At 32.1% G+C, this 20,038-nt stretch overlaps 3 protein-coding genes across 3 annotated transcripts; 1 reads left to right on the top strand and 2 right to left on the bottom strand.

Annotated features, from left to right (window-relative positions):
• The first annotated feature begins 3,792 nt into the window (after nucleotides 1-3,792).
• Nucleotides 3,793-4,824, top strand: LOC132270619 (transcription repressor OFP8-like). Its single transcript, XM_059771795.1, has one exon. It carries the CDS (start codon nucleotides 4,057-4,059, stop codon nucleotides 4,591-4,593), a length of 537 nt encoding a protein of 178 aa, XP_059627778.1. The 5' UTR covers nucleotides 3,793-4,056; the 3' UTR covers nucleotides 4,594-4,824.
• A 6,809-nt stretch (nucleotides 4,825-11,633) lies between these two features.
• Nucleotides 11,634-12,814, bottom strand: LOC132270617 (probable CCR4-associated factor 1 homolog 11). Its single transcript, XM_059771793.1, has one exon. It carries the CDS (start codon nucleotides 12,528-12,530, stop codon nucleotides 11,685-11,687), a length of 846 nt encoding a protein of 281 aa, XP_059627776.1. The 5' UTR covers nucleotides 12,531-12,814; the 3' UTR covers nucleotides 11,634-11,684.
• A 6,288-nt stretch (nucleotides 12,815-19,102) lies between these two features.
• LOC132269819 (protein GL2-INTERACTING REPRESSOR 1-like) lies at nucleotides 19,103-19,444 on the bottom strand. Its single transcript, XM_059771056.1, has one exon. It carries the CDS (start codon nucleotides 19,442-19,444, stop codon nucleotides 19,103-19,105), a length of 342 nt encoding a protein of 113 aa, XP_059627039.1.
• Between the last annotated feature and the right edge of the window lie 594 nt (nucleotides 19,445-20,038).

The following is a 20,038-nucleotide window of genomic DNA, read 5'->3' as shown; positions in this document are numbered from 1 at the left end:
GACCCATTTAACCATTCGGTGTTTGATAATCTATTATATATACACAAATACTGTAACCATTGGGTGTTTGATAATCTATTATAAATACTGTGTATAAATAGTTTAGTTTGATTTTCTTGTTAGTTGTTTATTAGGATTTTAGACTCCACTTAATTCAACTAATTGAAGTTTATTAAAACTTTGTTTAGTCTTATAATATTTTTTAAAAAATTTGATATTAATTTTGAGTTTAATGTACAAATTGCAGGAGGTTCGGCTGAGTGACACGTGAGCTGTAAGAGAGCAATATTTGGTGTCTGCATGATATGAGTAAGTAAAAAAAAAGTTTTAGAGTCAGTTCAAAATTATGCGGTAAAGTATTAAAGAGAGAGTTGAAAGATTTTGGAATCTGGGAGAATTTATGCACGCTAGTAGATATTTTAGAATATTAAAGAATAAATAAATATGTAGAGAGGATAGAAGATATTACAAAGTAACAACAAATAGCTTGTATTTCATTGGCTCATTACAATTAACGCAAGAGTGAATGAAATATTTCATTAATAATTCTATTAACAGACACGTTAGAAGAAATTAACCTCTGTTAAAATACTTTATTCGGGTTGTGTTTAATTTTTTAAATTTTATGCTTAAAATTTTCTAGATAAAGTTTTCAGTTGCAAGTGATTCTGCAACTGATGCTCAATAATCATTCAATAATCATTTATAATTAATAAAGGATTATGATTCAATAAAATCATATCAGTTATATACCGGTAGTTTAAATCATTTTGGGTTAGCATAATCTAAAACCACACCAATCAAAACTTATATTAGCAGTTTTAAATTCCTTAATATTTATCTCTTTAAATTACAATACCATCTTTAAATTAGTCTCCCTCATAACTTCCTCCACAAAATCCACACCATTTGCCAATAAAAAAAATGGAGTCTTTTCTATCTCTTGGTCGGACAAACTCCATGAAATCTTCTTCTTCCGCTGTTTCAACAACCTGGAAACCATCTTACAGCCGTAGCTTTCCCGACGAAAACTCATTCTTTCCGACTAATTCCAGCTTCAAGCTTGAAGATTCTTCGCCGTCATACATGTCACTGAGAGACATTATCGCCTCGTCTTCAACCACAAAAGTTCAGTCACTGACTTGTTCCGGCATTGAGATATCGATTCGGAATCGCCTGGTTAAGCAGGCTGCTTGGTCCTACTTGCAGCCCATGCCTCCAATGCAAGCCTCATCAAACAAGCACTTCTTTGTTCGGTTCTGGGAAAAACTATCTCAAGAGTTGAAACCACCCGTGAATGCCTGTCTAAGGTTCATTAATCAACATGTTATCAAGAACATAACGGTGGCATTTCGTAACCTTTTCGGGGTCACTCCGACCAGATAGGATTGATGACAACATTGGTGATGGGAGACTTTTTGTGAATATGGTGATATAATCAACAATTTACCTAATATTACTTTTAATAAATGTTGATCTCATCAATAGTTTTCCTAGATAGATTTGAATTTTTTTTCTTCTTGTTTGTGTTCTTTTCTAAACTATTGTCAGTTCCTAATTTATCTTTGGTACCACTTTGTAATATTACTAACAAATGTAATATTACTAACAAAATAATAAAAATTTCTTTTTGAGTATTTTACTTCAAGGTACATTATTATTATTTTTTCTTTAATGTCCTTTCATATCTATGAACCGCTTTTATATTCAAATGTTATTAACGAGGGTATAAGCAACATATACAGAGTACACCCATTTTCCAGATGGTGAGTTTTATAATATTTGACCAGGAGTACTTGTCGATTATTTTTCGAACTACATATTTGGTCAAATAAATTCACTTTGATTATTCATTCTTTGAGTAATTTATTAATGAATTTCAAGTTAATAAACTCATGGCTTGAACATCTGATATTTCCTTTATAGAAGAGGCTCGTACCAGTTGATTTTATTTTTTTTTCTTTTTCTTAGGACACCTGTGTCAGTTGCTCATTTGATTGCTTATTTTTATCCATCTATCTATCATTATTTATTTAATGAATCAAATATGCTATATGTTTGTTGCGGTAAGTGCATTGTAAAGAGTTTGTTAAAATTATAATCATTGATTTATGATGTAGTTATTATAATTATATTTATGATAAGAATGGAATAATTTATCACTTATCACCCGCTTTTAGATAAAGAATGAAATACGAAATTGAGAAAATGGATATTATTTAAATAATTAGATCATTGAGAGTCACTATAAGTCTTCTATTTCTAACAAAATTAGTTATTATTACTAAGCATCACACACACACACACATATATATATATTTGAGTGGAATAATATTTATTATTATTATTATTATTATTTATTTCTTTCGTTGAGATGCATATCTTAGAGTCGTATCATCTTTATTCGATCAAAATGATTCAGATATCGACAAGGGTTTATCATCTTTACAAAATCACTTTAAAATGTTCTAGAATCTAGATATAATGATTAGGATCACGAGATTACTGTTTCCAGAATTCTTCAAAGAATTATCTAATAGTAGAAAGATCTTAATTAATATTAAAAAAAATTCTAATAAACATCGATAAAATACTGTTGAATGGACCCAAGTGTTTGTGTGGTAAAACATTTGCCATCCAAATCTCCGAAAATGGACATGGTGTAACAGGATTCTGACATGGTATACGAACAGCAAAAATTTCATTAAATAGTAAATGATCATCCAATTAAATGGCCATCCCATTCTCAATACACGTACCCTTCTAGAAATGTGGCCTTTAAACCAATTTTTTTTTGAATGACGTGCAACCTCCCAACTGTTCTTTCTTTGGACTTTTACAAAGTTAAAGGACCCACACTCAAATACTTAGATATGATTGCCTAACACTTATAAACTCTCTTCATTAAGCAGCATAAAGGTATCTATTTTGCTGAGAAAATTAGGGAGGTCCATCTAATGGATTGCATTTAATGGTCCAACAATCTATTACTTATGGGAATTACCGAATGGAATAAATAATGCATTATATACTCTCATTTAATTCGTCCTACATTTTACAGGTAATCATGCACCTTTAATGACCCATTTCCTCAAATTAAAACTAAAAAACGAGGATGATAATGATCCATATGTTTTTTTGTCACTTGTGGAATCTCATAATTAAAAATACATATATTTTTCGGATTTTAATGTTTTTATTTATATTATGAACCATAATCTGTGTTGAAATAAAAATATTATTTAATTTTTTTTTTTTTCATCGGTCATCTTTACCTTAATTCCATTTTCATCATCATCATCTCTTTATATTTTCAAATTCTTTTTTGCCTGTACGCCATTTAGCTTTTTGGCCAACTATAGAAATATGATAAATTACACTGATTTTTCTTGAGTTTTGAATAAATTACATATGGATAGACAATTTAACTTTTATTATGTTGACCTCCCATTTGAGTATGAAAAATTAATAATATCCTTTATATTTTTAAATTTTTAATGAAATATTATTTTTTGTTCCAACATTATTAAAAAAAACACTCCACCCAAAGAAAGGGTAAAGGCCATTTTATTAAAAAAAAAAAAACACGGAATGATTGTTTTTGAGCATTGAACACAAAGTAATGAATTTCAAACATTTCATTCATGTGTAATTTGATAATACTTCAAGAGGGATAAGTAATTTAGCCTAAAAAAATACCAATCCTAGATAAATTAGAGGAAAAACTAATAATAATAACAATCTAGTTGTGGAAGAATCTTTATCAAGATGGGCCCATGCCATATATATCTATCTATCTATATATATATAAAAAATCTTAACTTAAAGAGTCAACTACCTCTTAAAATGCATCCTTACTCCCTACGGCAAAAGTGAGATCTGGCCAAAACCCTCTCCCCCTGAAATTGAATCCCTATCTACAAGCAGCATATCATTTACAAACACATTTTAAATTATATCTCTCTCTTAGCTTTCTCTCTCAATCAATCAAAACTGCACCTAGCTAGAGAAACAAACATCCATCCTCTTTTACAGATCTCAAAATATCTTATTCTCATGTCTTCCAACAAGAAAACCTCCTTCAAGAATATATTCTGCGGCGGTTGTGGTTGTGGTAAGCCAAAACTGTCAGACATATTCCAACCAGAGCCGAAGCCAAATTCTAAAACACCAAGTCATAACAACCACCAGAAGGAGAAGTCCACTACTTGTTTCTACCACTCCTCTTCAAGCTCTTGGGAGAGGGGTGGTACTGCCCACTCCGTCGATGATGACGAGCACACTTCCACCACATTCTCTCTCAACGTTGACGCCACTTCCTCCCCACACTGCTCTGAACAAAATTCGTCCAATACGGCCACCGCCCACTGCTCCAAAATCTCCGACAGCGTTGCCGTCGCCAAGGTCTCTGACCACCCGTATCACGATTTCCGCCGTTCGATGATTCAAATGATCCTAGAGAAAGAAATCTACTCCAAAGACGACCTCCAAGACCTTCTCAACTGCTTCTTGGAGCTCAATTCACATTGCCATCATGACATCATTGTTCAAGCTTTCACGGACATCTGTAATGGGATCAGCAATACAATGTGACGGACCGATCATCTATCTTGCTCTGTGGTGGCACGCGTGAGGCCATGTGAGAACGCATTGAATAGCACGTGGGGAACACATATATACTTGGGAGGCCTCTCTCAGGCTCGCATTCGAACGCGAGCAATAATGGTCCAGGCAGGCAGTGTTGATGAGAGACGAAGAGTATTTGATATATGTTTTCTTGTGAGTTGATTTAGTCTCCAATTTATATTGGACATTTACTACTAACCGGTTGCAGTTTTAATGACTGAGTAGTTGGCTGACCATGTTGGTGTATTTATGTTCATTCATCCTGGATTTTTAGTTTGTTTTCTATCACTTTCATTATTATTTATCTCTCTGTCCTCAAATTTATGATCATTATACATGCTATGTTACACATTTAGGTAAGGCCTATTTATGTTAGAAGGTGCAATATATTCAGGAAATTTATAACTATTTTTTTTTTCTTTTCCGAACGGCCGTTTCAATTTGATAGCAGTATTGATAATGATTCTTACACCTAATGGTCTAATTGAAAAGGTTTGCTAAGGAATTTTGATCTCTGTCTAACTCGATTAGACAATTAGGTCTGAATAAATGGATGCATGGACATAAAAGTATGTAAACTTGATTCTTTAACCACATTAGGTGAAAGAATGATGTCTCTTTGGATAGGGATTGGTTAGGTTTTTGGAGTTGCGTCAGTTGGATGAACAAATGCATCCAAACTAATGCAAACGCATAGATACTAAACCTCTTTGGCTTCTTTTGTCGGTGCACATAATAGAGATCATGGTACTTGATCCTATAGATTGTTATATTAAATTAGGAAATCATAAAGAAATCTGAAAAAAAAAAAAAAAGGTAGGTACGTACCCAATGTATCAGAAGTGGTAATGAAATAATTTATGAATATGCTCAAGACAGCATAAAGGTAAATTATAGAAAAAGACAACAATTGTGCAGACTGCAGTTATATATATATATATAATTGAAGGCACCTAAAAAGTTGTTAATTTTTTTGGTGTTTCAAGAAAGATTTTAATTTAGATGGAGAGGGAAATAAAAAGTTAATATTTTTTTGAATGTTCCAATCTAAAGCTTATAAATATATATATATGTAGTACACATATATGCTCTTTAACGTATAACACCTTGTATTATTATGGTATAGTTGAGGAGGACACCAGGCCATGCAAAAAAAAACGTCTACAATTCCCAAAAGGATTGAATACGACTGTAGCCCAAAGCAAAGCCCACAAGGGATGGACCCAAGTATAACTAGCAGGCTTTTATGAACCTTAACAATTATGGAAGAACTTTGGTTTCATTTTCTTTTTTTAAAACTATTTCTAAGAACGAAATTGCTTCTCAAATAATAATAATAATAATAATAATAATCAATAGAAAACGAAAGCACGTTTGGGCTTTTTAACCTAAAATATCATGTCTATTTACTGATTATTTTGTTTAACGTCATTTGAGAAAAGAAAAAATAATAATAATGCTTATTCATCCCCTTTAACCATACTCTGTATATGTCCCCATTTGGTATCCAAGTGGTCGGCCTCAGTAAATCAAAATTCCAATCTTTTATTTTTTATTTTTTTATTCTTCTATTTTTCAGTAGCAAGCTAAAAAAACTCATATTGCAGGAGAGTGATAGTATCGCCCGATTCCATGCCTACAAAATAAGCATATTACAAATCAGCAGTCAAAATCAATTCCCAAAATATAAAACTTCGGTAGTATATTTTTTAATATGTGATTCGTTATATATTTTTGTTTTATTGTAAAATTTTCTTTATTCAAATGACAATTTTTATAATCTACAACACTAGAGGAGTCACTGAAAGCACGAGAGAAAATTCTTCATTTTTTCCGAATATTTTTTACATGTTTCACGTGTGGGTTGACTCTATATGCTCACCGCAAGACCGAATTTACTTGTTTCAATTTCCAATTGACTTAATTTTATAATATTTATAGAGAATAATAATAAATAAATAAATAAAAGTTAAAAAATTGAAACTTATTCAAGACGTTAATGAGACGCATCAACATGGACCATTGTAAACAAGTGGGCCAAGTGGCACTTGCCATGTCACTTTCACTCTTGGCCCATATGTTCTCAAAGTCAAGCCGGCTAACCAATAACTCAACTTCTTAATTTATGATGGAAAAAAAATAAAAATAAAACATATTTTAAAAAATGCAAACATATTTTACGATCAACGTTGGAACTTCTAAACTATGATCCAATAAATTTTTAGTTATATACAACTTTTGGGTCTACCGCGAACAGTCAACAAGAGTAATCAACGTAGTAGTATCCTTTATTTCGGCTCATAGGCCCAATCAACCTTTGACCATGAGACTGTCAGGACTTGTAACCCCAAAAACCCAACCCAATCTCTCCTCTCTCTCTCTCTCTCTCTCTCTCAAGCACCCTAAAATATGTTTATTGTGCATATCACACGCATTACATACCAAAAAACATTCTTCAAGTTTCAATTTGGTGCAAATAAGTCCCTCTGACAAATTTAAACCCTAAGTTAATTAGATTACCCTTACTGAATCATTTTATAAACTATATAAAAATAAATAATTTTGTAAAATGAATGAAATGACACTATTGGAGGACACCTCTCATGTACAAAAAATACTCCTAAAATTTCAATTTGGTGTAAATCCCTCTGACAAATTTAAACCATAAGTTAACTAAATTACACTTACTGAATTATTTTATAAAATAAATAATTTTGTAAAATGGCTGAAAATGATACTATTGGAGGATACCGGCAATGGACAAGTAAAGATAAAAATAGAAAAAAAAAAAAAAAAAAAAGTGCAAATTAAAGAAAACAAATCGCTTTAAACTCCGAAAACTAGTGCAGACTGGGATTAGGTTTTTTTTTTTTTTTTTTTTCTATTGTTTAACAGTGTTGGTACAAAAAAATAGTAGAAAACAGTAAATTGAAATCTCAAAAAAAAAAAAAACAAATCCTTGTTTTACAAATTCTCAAAGTTCTTTTTTTTAAAAAAAGTTTAGAAATATATATATAGAGAGAAAAAGTTTCAAATATATATATATATAAGGTAACGTGCACATAACACCCATATACTATGAGATTAGTAGCATATATACCTCCTTAAGCATTTTCGGAAGAGTAAAAAGACAAAACTGGGTATTACAACACTAATTTATGTCAGATTTCTGATTGAGAGGTATTTTTGCACAATGAAAAAAGATTATGAATGTTTTTTGCACACCTTTTCAAATAGAGATAAAAGTGTTACGCGAAATATATTTTAGGAGTGTTTTCTGCACTTGTGTTCAGTAGGATTTATTAGAATGAGGTTTTGGTCTTTTGGACTTTCCGAATATGAGAATACACACATTTTTGGACTGAAAATTTTATTATAAAAACCACTAGGAGGGTCACCAAATTCTAATAACTACTTGTCCTAACTAACATTGATAACTATTAAAAAATAACTCTTACAACTTATATGATATACTTAGTTGACTTAATCAGAATAAAATATTGGAGTTGCAGATGCCTCGATAGTGCATTCGGTGAATTTTGAAGTGACAGGTTTCGACTCTTTGTATCTACTAATTTAACTTTTAACATTTTTTACTTTATTAAAAAAAAATAATAATAATAATAAAATATTGGGGTTAGCATTTAATATTTTGTTCACAAATATTTTTTTATTATATAGAAAGTTAAATGGCTATCTATCTTACATTTCAATAGGTTAATAAATCTTAATTTTCTCGGTATTCACATAGTGGATTCATGGTGTTTCTTGCTCTGCCTCTATTGAGACGGATTTCATTACCGTTAATAAATCCTAATAGGATTTAATATTTCTATCTAAATATACACACGTGAAAACAGTGTTTAACAGACATTTATTGATAAAAGGTTGTGTAGTCTAATGATACCTCATTTAACTTTTAAAAGAGAGTGAAAGTTTGAGTCGTTGTAAGAATAAGTGGGTGTGTAAGTTTTTCCTTTCCAATGATAAAAGAAAGTATCCTTATTCCGTACAACATTAATATCAAATTGTGAACGTCCTCATCACAAGTGTCCTCTTAAGCTGATTTGTTTGTCCTATAACTTTTATTGATCATATTTACTAAATACAAAAAAATGGAGGTTCAATTTTTTTATATTTTGCATACTTGACTAATTAAAAATTATTTATCAAAAATTTTTAAAAAAACTTGCACATGCCCAAACTAGGAATAAAAAAATAATAGTGCTATTAGACCCGACTTAAAAAAAATCGATATACTTGGAAGCTTTGCAAGAAGGTATTCACTTTAGCCCTAGGTTTTGGGGATCTTATATATATATTTTTAGCCCTAATTGCTTTAGAATGTGAATTTTCAGCCCTAGATTTTTCTTAATGAGAGAGAAATAGAGATGGAGTGAGAAATTGGGATATATCTGATTTGAGTTTCAAATCTGAGATTTTGGGACGACCGGAGATCAGAGAGAGGATTTCGTCGACAACTGCTGAAGGAACTCTATCACCAAGTCGTTGCCACCAAATGATTTCAATGGCAACGATAGAGAAGATTTGGTTCGACAATCTCTATCCATTCGACAAATTTTACTGTTTAAAGCCATTTATTCAACTTTTCTATTTGATTGGAATCTTTTTTTGGTGAGATTGTGATTATTGTATAACGTGATAAAATTGGGGGATAATGGGTGAGCAGGAGAGAACCTATAGTTTGTGGTTAAAATGTGGTATTATGTGACTTGTCACATTAGTGTTTCACTTGCGTTGGTTTTAAAGTTATTAGATGGAAGTTCTCAAAATTATGGGTTTGTAACTATGGAAACATTTTTCTTTCAAAAAACTATTTTTTGAAAAATCAGTTATAAAAATGTCTGTTTTCAGAGAACTATAAAATATTGTTCTTTGAGAACACTTTTCTGTTTTCTGAATTTTTGAGAACTGTTTTTAGAGTTACAAACCAAGCAAACCTTATAATTTTCCCTTAAAAATTAGTTGATGTCCATTAAATAAGACTAGAAATGTAGACAATGTGTAACGACTCTCACCCTAGCCAGACGCAATATTGTCCGCTTTTGGCTCCCCCGAACCAGAGGCTTCCCAGAGGGTCACCAATCCTGGTACTACTCCAGGTTAAGCATGCTTAACTTCGGAGTTATGGTAAGTTCACGGACAGCACGGCTTTAAAACGCATTGTGCACCTATAGCTCACCTAGTGTGATAGCCTACTGGTATCACCTGCACACACTCACACACACCCGTCCACAAGATCGTCACACAATGTCTATTAAATTGGATTAGAAATGTAGTCAATGTGAGATTCAAATTTTGTAACTGGTAAAATTTGGTGCCAAAACGTATCCGATCGAGTTGTAATTTTCTATTTATTTTTGAGTCTCGATGTCGGAAGCGGAACAACAAGTGCGTGCAAACTTCAATTTGATGCAAATATCACTTAAACAAGTCATTTCATTTGAGCTTTCTGCTAGGCGCCTTATTAACAACGAAGAAGCTAGAAATTCCGTATGGATACGGGAAGCAAATAGTGGTTCGCCAAGGCTTTCAGAAAGTTCCTTATCCCCGCCTGCCTGGAAAAGGCAAGGTCAATGGTTTCCAGACTGGCTATAAGAAAGACTCATTCATCAAAGGATCAAAGAAAAGCGGTAGCCACTATCGAGCCAGATTGCGGCTGATGACTTTCTTAGATTGTAGTATAGTGGTTTTAGAAGTGCGCTCTCCTTGATTAAGGGCGATGAGATCGAACAAAGGTATCACCCACCCGGCACTTCATTCAAATAGTAAAAAACTACAGATACTGCAGTGCAGGAGCAGCAATCGATTCGGCATCCGAACGCGACTACGCAAGGCTGTCTTTCACCTCTTTTTCTGAACGAGTTATAGACAAAAGGAATAGGTCTGAGCCACTTAGTGTATTGAGCTATGAGGTTTTTGAGTCAAAACATGTGTATTTTTACTCTTCGTAAAAGTACAACTAGTTCTGTTTAAAACACAACCGGTTACACTTTTCTCAGGTTGAAAAGTAATTCTTAACACAATTGCTTGCGTTTCAAACAGAACTGGTTACACTTTCTGTGATCAAAATTGCTTTCAATAAAAACATAATCGTGTGCGTTTAAAACAGAACCGGTTGCATTTTTTTGAATGTTCGGGATTTTACTTTTTGGTAACTTTTTAATTTTCTATTTGCACTAAAACTCTTAGGGGAAATTACGATTTTAAAATAACTTTTCATATACATTGAGGACTCTATAGTCTATATAAACTCTATTTCTTTCTTGATTGAATAAAGGGTTTTGAAGAAAAATGTTTTTGTTATAAAGTGAGCTTTTTGAGAGTATTTATAGAAAATCATCCTTGATTTTTCTGAGTGAATTAAGGTAATGTTTTCTATCTGATCGGAGTTCAAACTTATTGAAAATATAATTAAGTCCGATTAGTAAAAACAAAGTTTTTATTTTGCCTTCACCAATTCAAAATTTGAAGGAATGAAATCAATCATACTGCAAAGGGGTCAGAACATTTGCAAAGTGTTCGTATTTTACCAATAACCCTTCTATTAGGTTTCTATTAGGATTAAGAGAGTAAGTTTTAAGTCGATTTATAGTGTTGGGACGAAAGAGTCGTAAAGCCAGAGGCGACTTGAGTCAGAGTTTGCTTACAGGATCGTTTCCCTTGAGAATACAAAATCCAATACGTCTCCGTCATTTTCGCCCGATTCGGATTTCCACTTTTCTTGCACATTGTATAACCTATAACTGGAGTCAATGTCCATTTTTGTGTAGCTGAGGCTTGTGGTTAATATCTGAGTCACCCAATTCTTCTCAACAAGTACCGCTCTCATGCTCCGAGACCGCTCTCGCTCAAATTCTTTATGATTTAATTATACCGCTATCAAGCTCCTCCTCTCATGACTTAGGTTAATATGATTATTTACTGCATAAGCCTACTTTGCTAACTTAATATATGGAGTAGAAAATTCAATTAAATGTAACACATTATTAAATAAAAGAATTAATTAAATTAATATTATCACATTAATTGACATTTTAATAAGCCTCTAATCCATACAACACACCGGCATGTTTTTCCGGTCCATCCTTTACAAAGTAGATGTCTCTCATTTTCTGGAAGGCATGCCACGTCAGCAAACTATCTGAACCGGCCTGGTGGCACTTCCCAACCGCCCGGTCCACCTCAAGCGTCCTGGCCACCCGGTCCAACCCACCGTACAAGCTAGCACAGAACCGCATCAAATGCTTCACATCATAAACTTTGTTTCCGAAAAACACCCTCAGAATACCCAAAAAGTCATTTAACCCACTCGGCAACTCTCGGCGCGTGAGGATCTTAACCAGGTACCCGAAATCGTACGCGCTGTGAAACGTCACCCAACTCACTGAGTCATTACAAACCAGCCCCGAAGACATCATCAGCTCAGCGAACAGTGCCGAGTCAATCCCCTCAGCTCGGTTCCTGTGGAAATCAATCCCTTGGCGCCTCAACAGCTCCACGGAGTCCGGCGCGTGAGCATCACGCTCCACGTCGAAGTCCTTGAAGTTGAACTCCCAGATGCATAGCTCGCCGGTGCCGAGGTCGGGGAGGTTGCCGGAAGCATCAGAGAGGGTGAGGCCAAGCTGGATGAGATTCAAAGCGTCAACGTTTGTCTTCAAGATCTTGTAGTGATCGGACGGCTGGCGTTGACTGTGATAATACGGCTTTGTGGGGTCCACCTTTGGTCGGAAAACCACGCCGGGAAACTCTGTGTCCATGGAAATATAAGGGTACTCATCGATCAGATCCCGGATCAATTCGAATTCGTACTCAAGATTATCCGACCAGACTTGTCGGATCACGATGGGTTTGGGTGTCTCAAGAAATTCTTCGCCTGACATGGTCGTTGATTGTATAGTAAGTATTCGAGTCCACAGCTTCCTCTATTCTCGATCTAACTTCTAGAGAGAGAAAGTTGTTGAAGCTGATGTTTGTTGTTTGGTTGTGGTGATGAGTGAGTGGAGAGAAATGGGTTGCTTTATACGAGAAGGGGGTGAGAGAAAAAGATGTTGCGAGGAAGGAGGCTATGAAGAAGAAGACGTGTACCCACTGAATATAATAGAGGGGAGAGAGGGGGTGCATGTATGTTTCTAGAGAGGAGAGAGTGGTTATTTATGAGTGAGGGAGAGAGAGAGAGAAAGTGGGGAAATTGGGTCCAAATTCAACGCGTTTGGCAATTCTGACTGACTGATTAAAGTTAGTGGTAGCACAAGGGAAAAGACTTGGTCCACATTGGCCTCCTTTGCTCAATCATTTATTTTGGTCTCTGTTTGACATACGTCATGTGACTTCTATGTATTGCTCATATTCTGATTCAGCTAATTCACTACTATTATGTGTTTAAAAAAAAAATCACTACTATTATGTCCTAAATCAAGGTTGTCTTTGTCCATTGCATGAAGTTAGTCATTTGAATTAATTTTTTTTTTTCTTTTGTTTCAAATTATATTATTAATTTGTATATTAAGATTATTTTATATTTTCACGTAAAATATCATGTTATACATTATGAAATACAACACTCATACAACAATAATGTAACGAAATATATTTACATAATTATTATATTATTAATTTAAAATCACAACTAATCATTGTTATATTGTCGATTTAAATGAAGGGGCCAAAACCAGACAGAGGTCCTGATTCTTCCATCGTGCTAGGCAGAGAGAACCTTGCTTTATTCCTAGCTTGTGGATGAGTGTCAAGTGATTCCCAGAATGGGATCAATGTGTTGCAGAAAAGGTATTGCTCACATGAGCAACTTTTGAGAGCCCTTTTGTCACAACTATAAATTACCCAAAAAATGATTTCACTCACGAGTGATTGATAAAAAAAAAATGACTTTTAGTTGGCTACTTGTTATGAGTACGAGTGTTTAGTTTTATTATTAAAAAATTACCAATAAAAACTCGTAAAAAGAAAATATTTTTCTTCAAAGTACCCTTTTACTAAAAATAGAAATAATAAAAAAAAATTATCATATTATATTATCTAATAATAATAAGTCACAATACGTTTCCTTTGTCTTTTCTTTTCTTTCTCCATTTTTATTTTTTATTTTTTAAATTTCAGGTTGTCAAATATAAGGAATGAGGATTCAAGTATAGGAGTGTAAACTATTTTGATATCATATATATATATATATATATATATAGGCAGGACCAGTTGGGGAGATTTTTTTATTTGCATTATTATTTATATTTTTTGTTAAAATTTTGAAAATGTCCTCTCTCTATTTGTAAAAATTTTAAAAATACACCCTCAATTTGTAAAAATACCACACTTTACATCCTTGCTCCTACTAAAAATACAACACTTTATATATATATATATATATATATGACATTTGTGCAAATAGGTCATCCTTACACATTTAAGGATAAAATTGATTTAAAATGCTCTTAATGACACATTTTATAAAATATATAAAAAATAATATGATGTAAAAATGACTAAAAAGTACCCAAAACCCATATTCTTCAACTCTAATACAGTTAAAAAATAAGGAAGGTTGAAATAATAAACAAAGCCGTGACTGTAAGGTGTGGCCCACAAATACTGGGAACTAACAAATTAGTTGGAGCAGCAAACAAGTGTTCCATAAAAGGTCAATAATTCTATAAAAAATTGTAGACTTGTCAACCGGGTGATGGGTCAAGGGTGTGAAATGTATGTTGGAAAAAAAGAGTTTATTTAATTATTATATTGAAGATTGAGGTGTTAAAAAAATAGGTTTACTCTTACGTTACCAGATTACAAACGTGCAAAATCGCAGGAAAGAAGGTAGGAAGCTTATTTACAACCTAAGAATATAATTTTAGGAATTCTTATTTTTTTTTTATTTTCTTTTTTACTTTTCACATTTCTTAAATTTTCTTAATAAAAAAAGTCAAATTTTTCTTCTTCAATTGTAACTTTTTTACTATTTCTTATTAAAGTTTTTTCATTTTTATTTTCCTTTTATATTTTAATAATTTTCTTCTTCTTTATCTTTTTAAATTTTATATTTGTTATATATATATATATATGTACTCCGTATTATTATTATTTTTTTTTGGCAATGTGCCCCCCTCATTAGAAATCCTTGCTCCGTCACTCTGTGTGTATAGATATATATAATGTAATATAATATAATATACTACAGTAATATAAATAATACAAAGTTGGCCTATATTTATGTTATTTTGTATCTATATATAAATTTTTATAATTTGAAAATTTGTAACAAATTGCCCTTAGATTTTTTATAATAAAAACCCCAAGGGTATTTTGGGTATTTCGGTCTTCAATTTTTTTTTTTTCTTTTTTTTTTAAAAAAAAAATCTCAATTTCCCAAATTTTTGTAAAAACTCCAAAATAACATCCAAAACCCAAATTTTTTTTATAAAAATTCAAAAAATTTGAGATTAATATATATTTTTTATTTTGTCGTAACAACATTTTAAGTATTTGAATATTTAAATTGAAGAATTGTTCTTATCTGTTCATTTTGAAAAAAATAAGTTTTTTTTTTGAAAAGCATATGCACATTTTGTATATATCAATTTATTTATTTATTTATATTTTATTGGGGCACTTTACCCATTCTGTTCATTTTGAAAAAAATTGAACACGAGAAGTATTTGTACATTTTATATATATCAATTTATTTATTTATTTTTATTTTTTTGGGCAATTTACCCATTCATTTTATTGAAGAAACAAAAAGAAATTCAATGGAAGGGTGAAGAATCTTGAGAAACTGTTCACCGGTCAACTTTAAATCTGAACAGAAGTGTTTATCCAACAAGAAACCTGGTCAATCCCAGGAAAGAAGGTAGGAAGCTTATTTATTTATTTATTTTAGTTAAAAGTAGGAAGCTTATTTTGCCTGCAAGGAATGCTTGGAGTAATCTCTTGAAAAGTCTCCAAATGACTCACCTGATCAAAGGAATTGACCTAGCCAAATTGATTTGGATTTACTCAATTTCCTTATTATTTTGAATGCATTTAAATTATTTTATACATATTACTCAATATATATATATATATATATATATATATATATATATATATAATTGAATTGAGTGAATTGGTTGATGAAAAGGCTTGTTGTTTTCAAAAAGTGGTACTTCAGTTAGGGTCGACAGTGCTCTTTTATTTTCACGTCAGCGTTTTGATCAACTATATTTTTTTGAAACTATTAGACTTTGACGCCGTTAAAACACCATTTATATATAATAATTCTTTCTTCTTTTTTTTTTTTTCTTTTTTTTTTTTTCCAGTCTTTAAATTGAATAATTGTCATTATTTACTCAATTTGAAAATGTAATTTTTTTTGACAAACAATTTAATTTATTGGTTCATGTGGTGATAAGATAATATCAACTTTATTCTTGACCAAATATGAATCGGTGCTTATTTTGCATCTGATTCCACCTTTTATAAAGGGTAATGACGCTTTAAGCTCTACAATATCATACTATTGTGTCAATTACACTTTTTACAAAATCACTTTTTACTATTGATGAGTCCAATTCAAGGAGCTACTAGTGTAGTAAAAGACAAGCCAGGCCCATATATAACACTGCATTTCATATTCAGGTGTGTATTCATCATTATTATCACTTCAAATATGCCTAGAATTCATGAACCACGTGTGTATACATACATACATATATATATATATACATACATACATACATACATATATATTATATATATACATAATAGAATGCCATTTTGGAAGTAGGAACCCATATCTTACACTCAGCAATGTTGAAAAAAAAAAGTACAAAGAAAGTCGGTCCAATTCACCAATAATTTACTAATTTGGTTTACCTTTGTCATAGTAAATTTGAGTTTTAATACTTCGATCTTAAGTTAATATTTCGAGAATGAAAAAAAAAAAAAAAAAAAATTCTCAGACCTATTACCAATTCAATCCAACTCTTCAACGTGAGTATATAATATCAGTTTAATCAACTTTTGATGCCAATTAAAAGAAACTATTCAGATCATTCTCCAGAAACAAGAAACAAAAGCACCTTGAATTATATACCCAAAAATAATTGTGCATATATATTCTAGGTATAAGTTCTACTTAAATAGATCTACTAGACACAGAAGAAAGCTGCTTCAATTTCCCAGTTTTAGTTAATTAAACTTTCATCAGGACATAAAAAATTTATAAATTCTTAAATAATCTTTACTAAATCAATTATCATCAGCAGGTTGGACAGGCTTCCAAATGTTTTTTTTTTTTTTTCGTATTTTATCTTCGTAAATTAAATGCCACTAGGTTAGGGCCTTTACCTGGTAGTTTTTTAGTTTCTTTTTTCAAAAAATGAATTACTTATCCATGGAGCACGTTTTTAATAACTTCCATACAAAAAGTTTCTCAACATTTTGCAAAGAATAGTTTCTACGCAAGTGTGAGGGAGCCACGGAGGCCCTATGATTAGTGCGGTGTGGGGATTCAGAACAAACCATACGAGAACTTTTTTAATTTTGTTGGCAAATGTGATATTATGAACGAATTAAATATTGATACGTAATGAAACGATTTATTAAAATAAAATATTTTTAACATACGCAATGGTATGACCTACTAAAATAAAATATGGAATAATATAATTGGCTGATGATATATATTTCAAAATATTAAAGATACATAAAAGTTTCTCTCAATGGCTCTTTAAATTAAAAAATATTTGGATGAGATGATCAGTTTAAGCATTTTTTTTTATTACTATTTTCCTTGTTAATTTTTAACAACTAGGTTTGTATGCACATTAATCATAGTTATCAGTTATCACTTGATGGGTCATTGCTTGTTCCTAACGGAAAAATAAAAAAAATAATAATAATAGCTGGCATTTGGCAACACGATTAGGAATGGCAAAATATTCAGCCTGTTTTGTTAGGTATTCGCTCTCTCTGTCTGTTTAGAAAGGTTATAGGGGTGGTTTAATGATTTTTTGTAGTGGGGTTTAGGATTAAAAATCCGCATAGTTATAGGGTGGGCATGGGAAAAAGTTCCTCCGCCCCGACTCGTTTATAGTGATAAATTACAATTTTGTGTTCATACTTTATTTTATATTCAAAAATATTAGGTATGTATTAAGCAATTCATAGTTTATTCTATTCCAATCAGTAAATATTCTTTTAAATTATTTTTTTTGAGATTTTTTATGTATTATTTTGCTGTTCTAACAATAATTTTAGTCTTAAATTTTAATTAAAAAGTTGAATCTTGTTTTTATTATTGTTAGAATAGTAGATGCATAGAGTCAAAACTTGACACTCCAAAATTTATTGAAAGCACTAACTTACTCGACTATCGAGACATGTGCAATTATTATCGTAATTGAAAATATTCTATAAAATCTGTCTCAACCCTTTCCATATTTATCCCTAAACACCATATGGCATCGCAGCCAATTTTCTGAAAAATATTAGCAAAAAAAATGATATCGCATCTCTATGTTAATATCATGATAGAGTCCACACCCGAACTCACAACATACGAATCGAAAATGACCGAAAGTCAGACGTTGTATCTCGACTCTAATGCCAAAAGCCTGTCTCTACCCCCAGCACCCCGTACGGTACTCCAGATTTAATGGTTTGGATTTTAGGAGAAATGTAAATGAAACCTTTGATGCCCCTCATGTGCATCAATATAAGAGCAAAATGTAGCTCACCCACCCACCGTAAATGCAAACAAAGTCAAATGTCATAAATGTGACAAATGATGGTCTAATTGCTAGGGACACCTTCTTCAATATCCTTAAATGTTCTTTGTTTGAAAACTGGATTTTTTGATCAAATTCCTAAAAACCAAACACAAAATCATGCCCATTTCTTGCAGTCAATTTTAAAAAAGATACGTGAAGCAACTTCCAAGAAATTTTAAACCTAATAATCAACCATAAAATTATTATCATTATTTCAAAATTTCAGACTCTTGTCAAAATCATTAATTAATTAATACCTTCTTATTCAGGTCATTGAAGTCAGCAACTAAATATTTCTAAAGGCCGAGAAATATTACACACGTTAATAAAAATTAGCTTAAATGGTATAATTTTCTCGTATATGTGCGTTTGCTTGCAATTAAAAAAGAAAAATAATAATAAAAAGATGTAAAGAGAACAACTAAGTAAGAGTCAATGACAATACTAATTAAGGATCCAAATTAACATAAAGGGTTGTTCAGTTGCAGAAATGAAGCACAGAAAATGAAGACACTAAAGAATTTTACAATCACTAAATCAACCTTGATGAACCCAAATCCGTTTTTTTCTTTCCTCTGCCTTGTGGGCAACCAAACACGACATATGAAAAAATGAAAAGAAAAGAAGAAAGAAAAACCTAAAGCTTGTGAAGGGAAAAGAAAGTACTTATAAGAAAATTAAAGTAGAAGAGCCTAGTAGCTCTTCTTGATTTCTGTCTTCTTGGTCCTCATCTCCTCATGAAAATCGAGCAGTACTGTGCTCTTGCATTTGGGGCACCTTGGATCCTCCTTGGACAACATCAAGTATACGAGGCAGCGAGGACACCCTGCTAGCATCATTGATGTGGTTTCTGGGCTGCTCGAATAGCGCTGAGTCTCGTCAACACTCAGCTCCGACGACACGCATGAGCTCAGAGGCGACGTGATTTCCATAGACGAAACAGATCCATTTGCTGATTCAGTATGGTGGCTTGACCTTGGTGGGGACAAGTGCAACTTCAGATCAAGCTTCGGACTCTTCGCGTTGTGATCCATTTTGAAATATCAAAACCGGCCTAGATTTGATAGAAGAACATCAGATTATAGCATTAGCTAATTAAAATTCACATATATTCGGTTAATGAATTCAATGAAACAGTAAATTGATCATTGAAAAAAAAACAGAGGATAGAAAAGAACAAGAAATGATCATAGTGATTTTAATTAATGTACCTTAAGTAGGAGCGAGAAACTTTTCACAACCTAAAGCAAGAGAGTTGAAGGGATGAGCTGATGAAGAAGGGCTAGGGTTAGGGTTAGGGTTGAAGCAACAAGTACAACAACCTCCTCACAGAAGAAGATACACAATCAAAATGTGTTTGTGGTGGTGGTTTGGGGTTTGAAAGGGCATTATATATAATGACTTGGGAGGAAGGAAAAGATGGGGTTCTTTACTTCTTTCTTAATTATGTTATGACTGAGGATATAGATCATATAAATGCTAGAGAGAGAGAGAGAGAGAGGTTAGAGAGAGAAGAGGGAGGTTAGAGAGAGATTGGATTGAAGTGAATTTGAGAGTAGAAAGATTTGGTGGAAGATGAATGTAAATTTGGTGCAAGAAAATGTAATTTTATTAGCGGATGATGTTTG

The sequence above is a fragment of the Cornus florida genome, unplaced genomic scaffold (assembly GCF_030987335.1).
Source record: "Cornus florida cultivar Cherokee Brave unplaced genomic scaffold, ASM3098733v1 CherokeeBrave_3.0.0_Hap2_Chr08, whole genome shotgun sequence".
Taxonomy (NCBI): domain Eukaryota; kingdom Viridiplantae; phylum Streptophyta; class Magnoliopsida; order Cornales; family Cornaceae; genus Cornus; species Cornus florida.
The sequence above is the reverse complement of the archived record's forward strand: the minus strand, read 5'-3'. Positions and strand labels throughout refer to the sequence as shown.

Bases quoted from the DNA above. Each gene is read 5' to 3' on its own strand.
- LOC132270619 (XM_059771795.1), top strand. From the start codon at position 4,057: ATGTCTTCCAACAAGAAAACCTCCTTCAAGAATATATTCTGCGGCGGT.
- LOC132270617 (XM_059771793.1), bottom strand. From the start codon at position 12,530: ATGTCAGGCGAAGAATTTCTTGAGACACCCAAACCCATCGTGATCCGA.
- LOC132269819 (XM_059771056.1), bottom strand. From the start codon at position 19,444: ATGGATCACAACGCGAAGAGTCCGAAGCTTGATCTGAAGTTGCACTTG.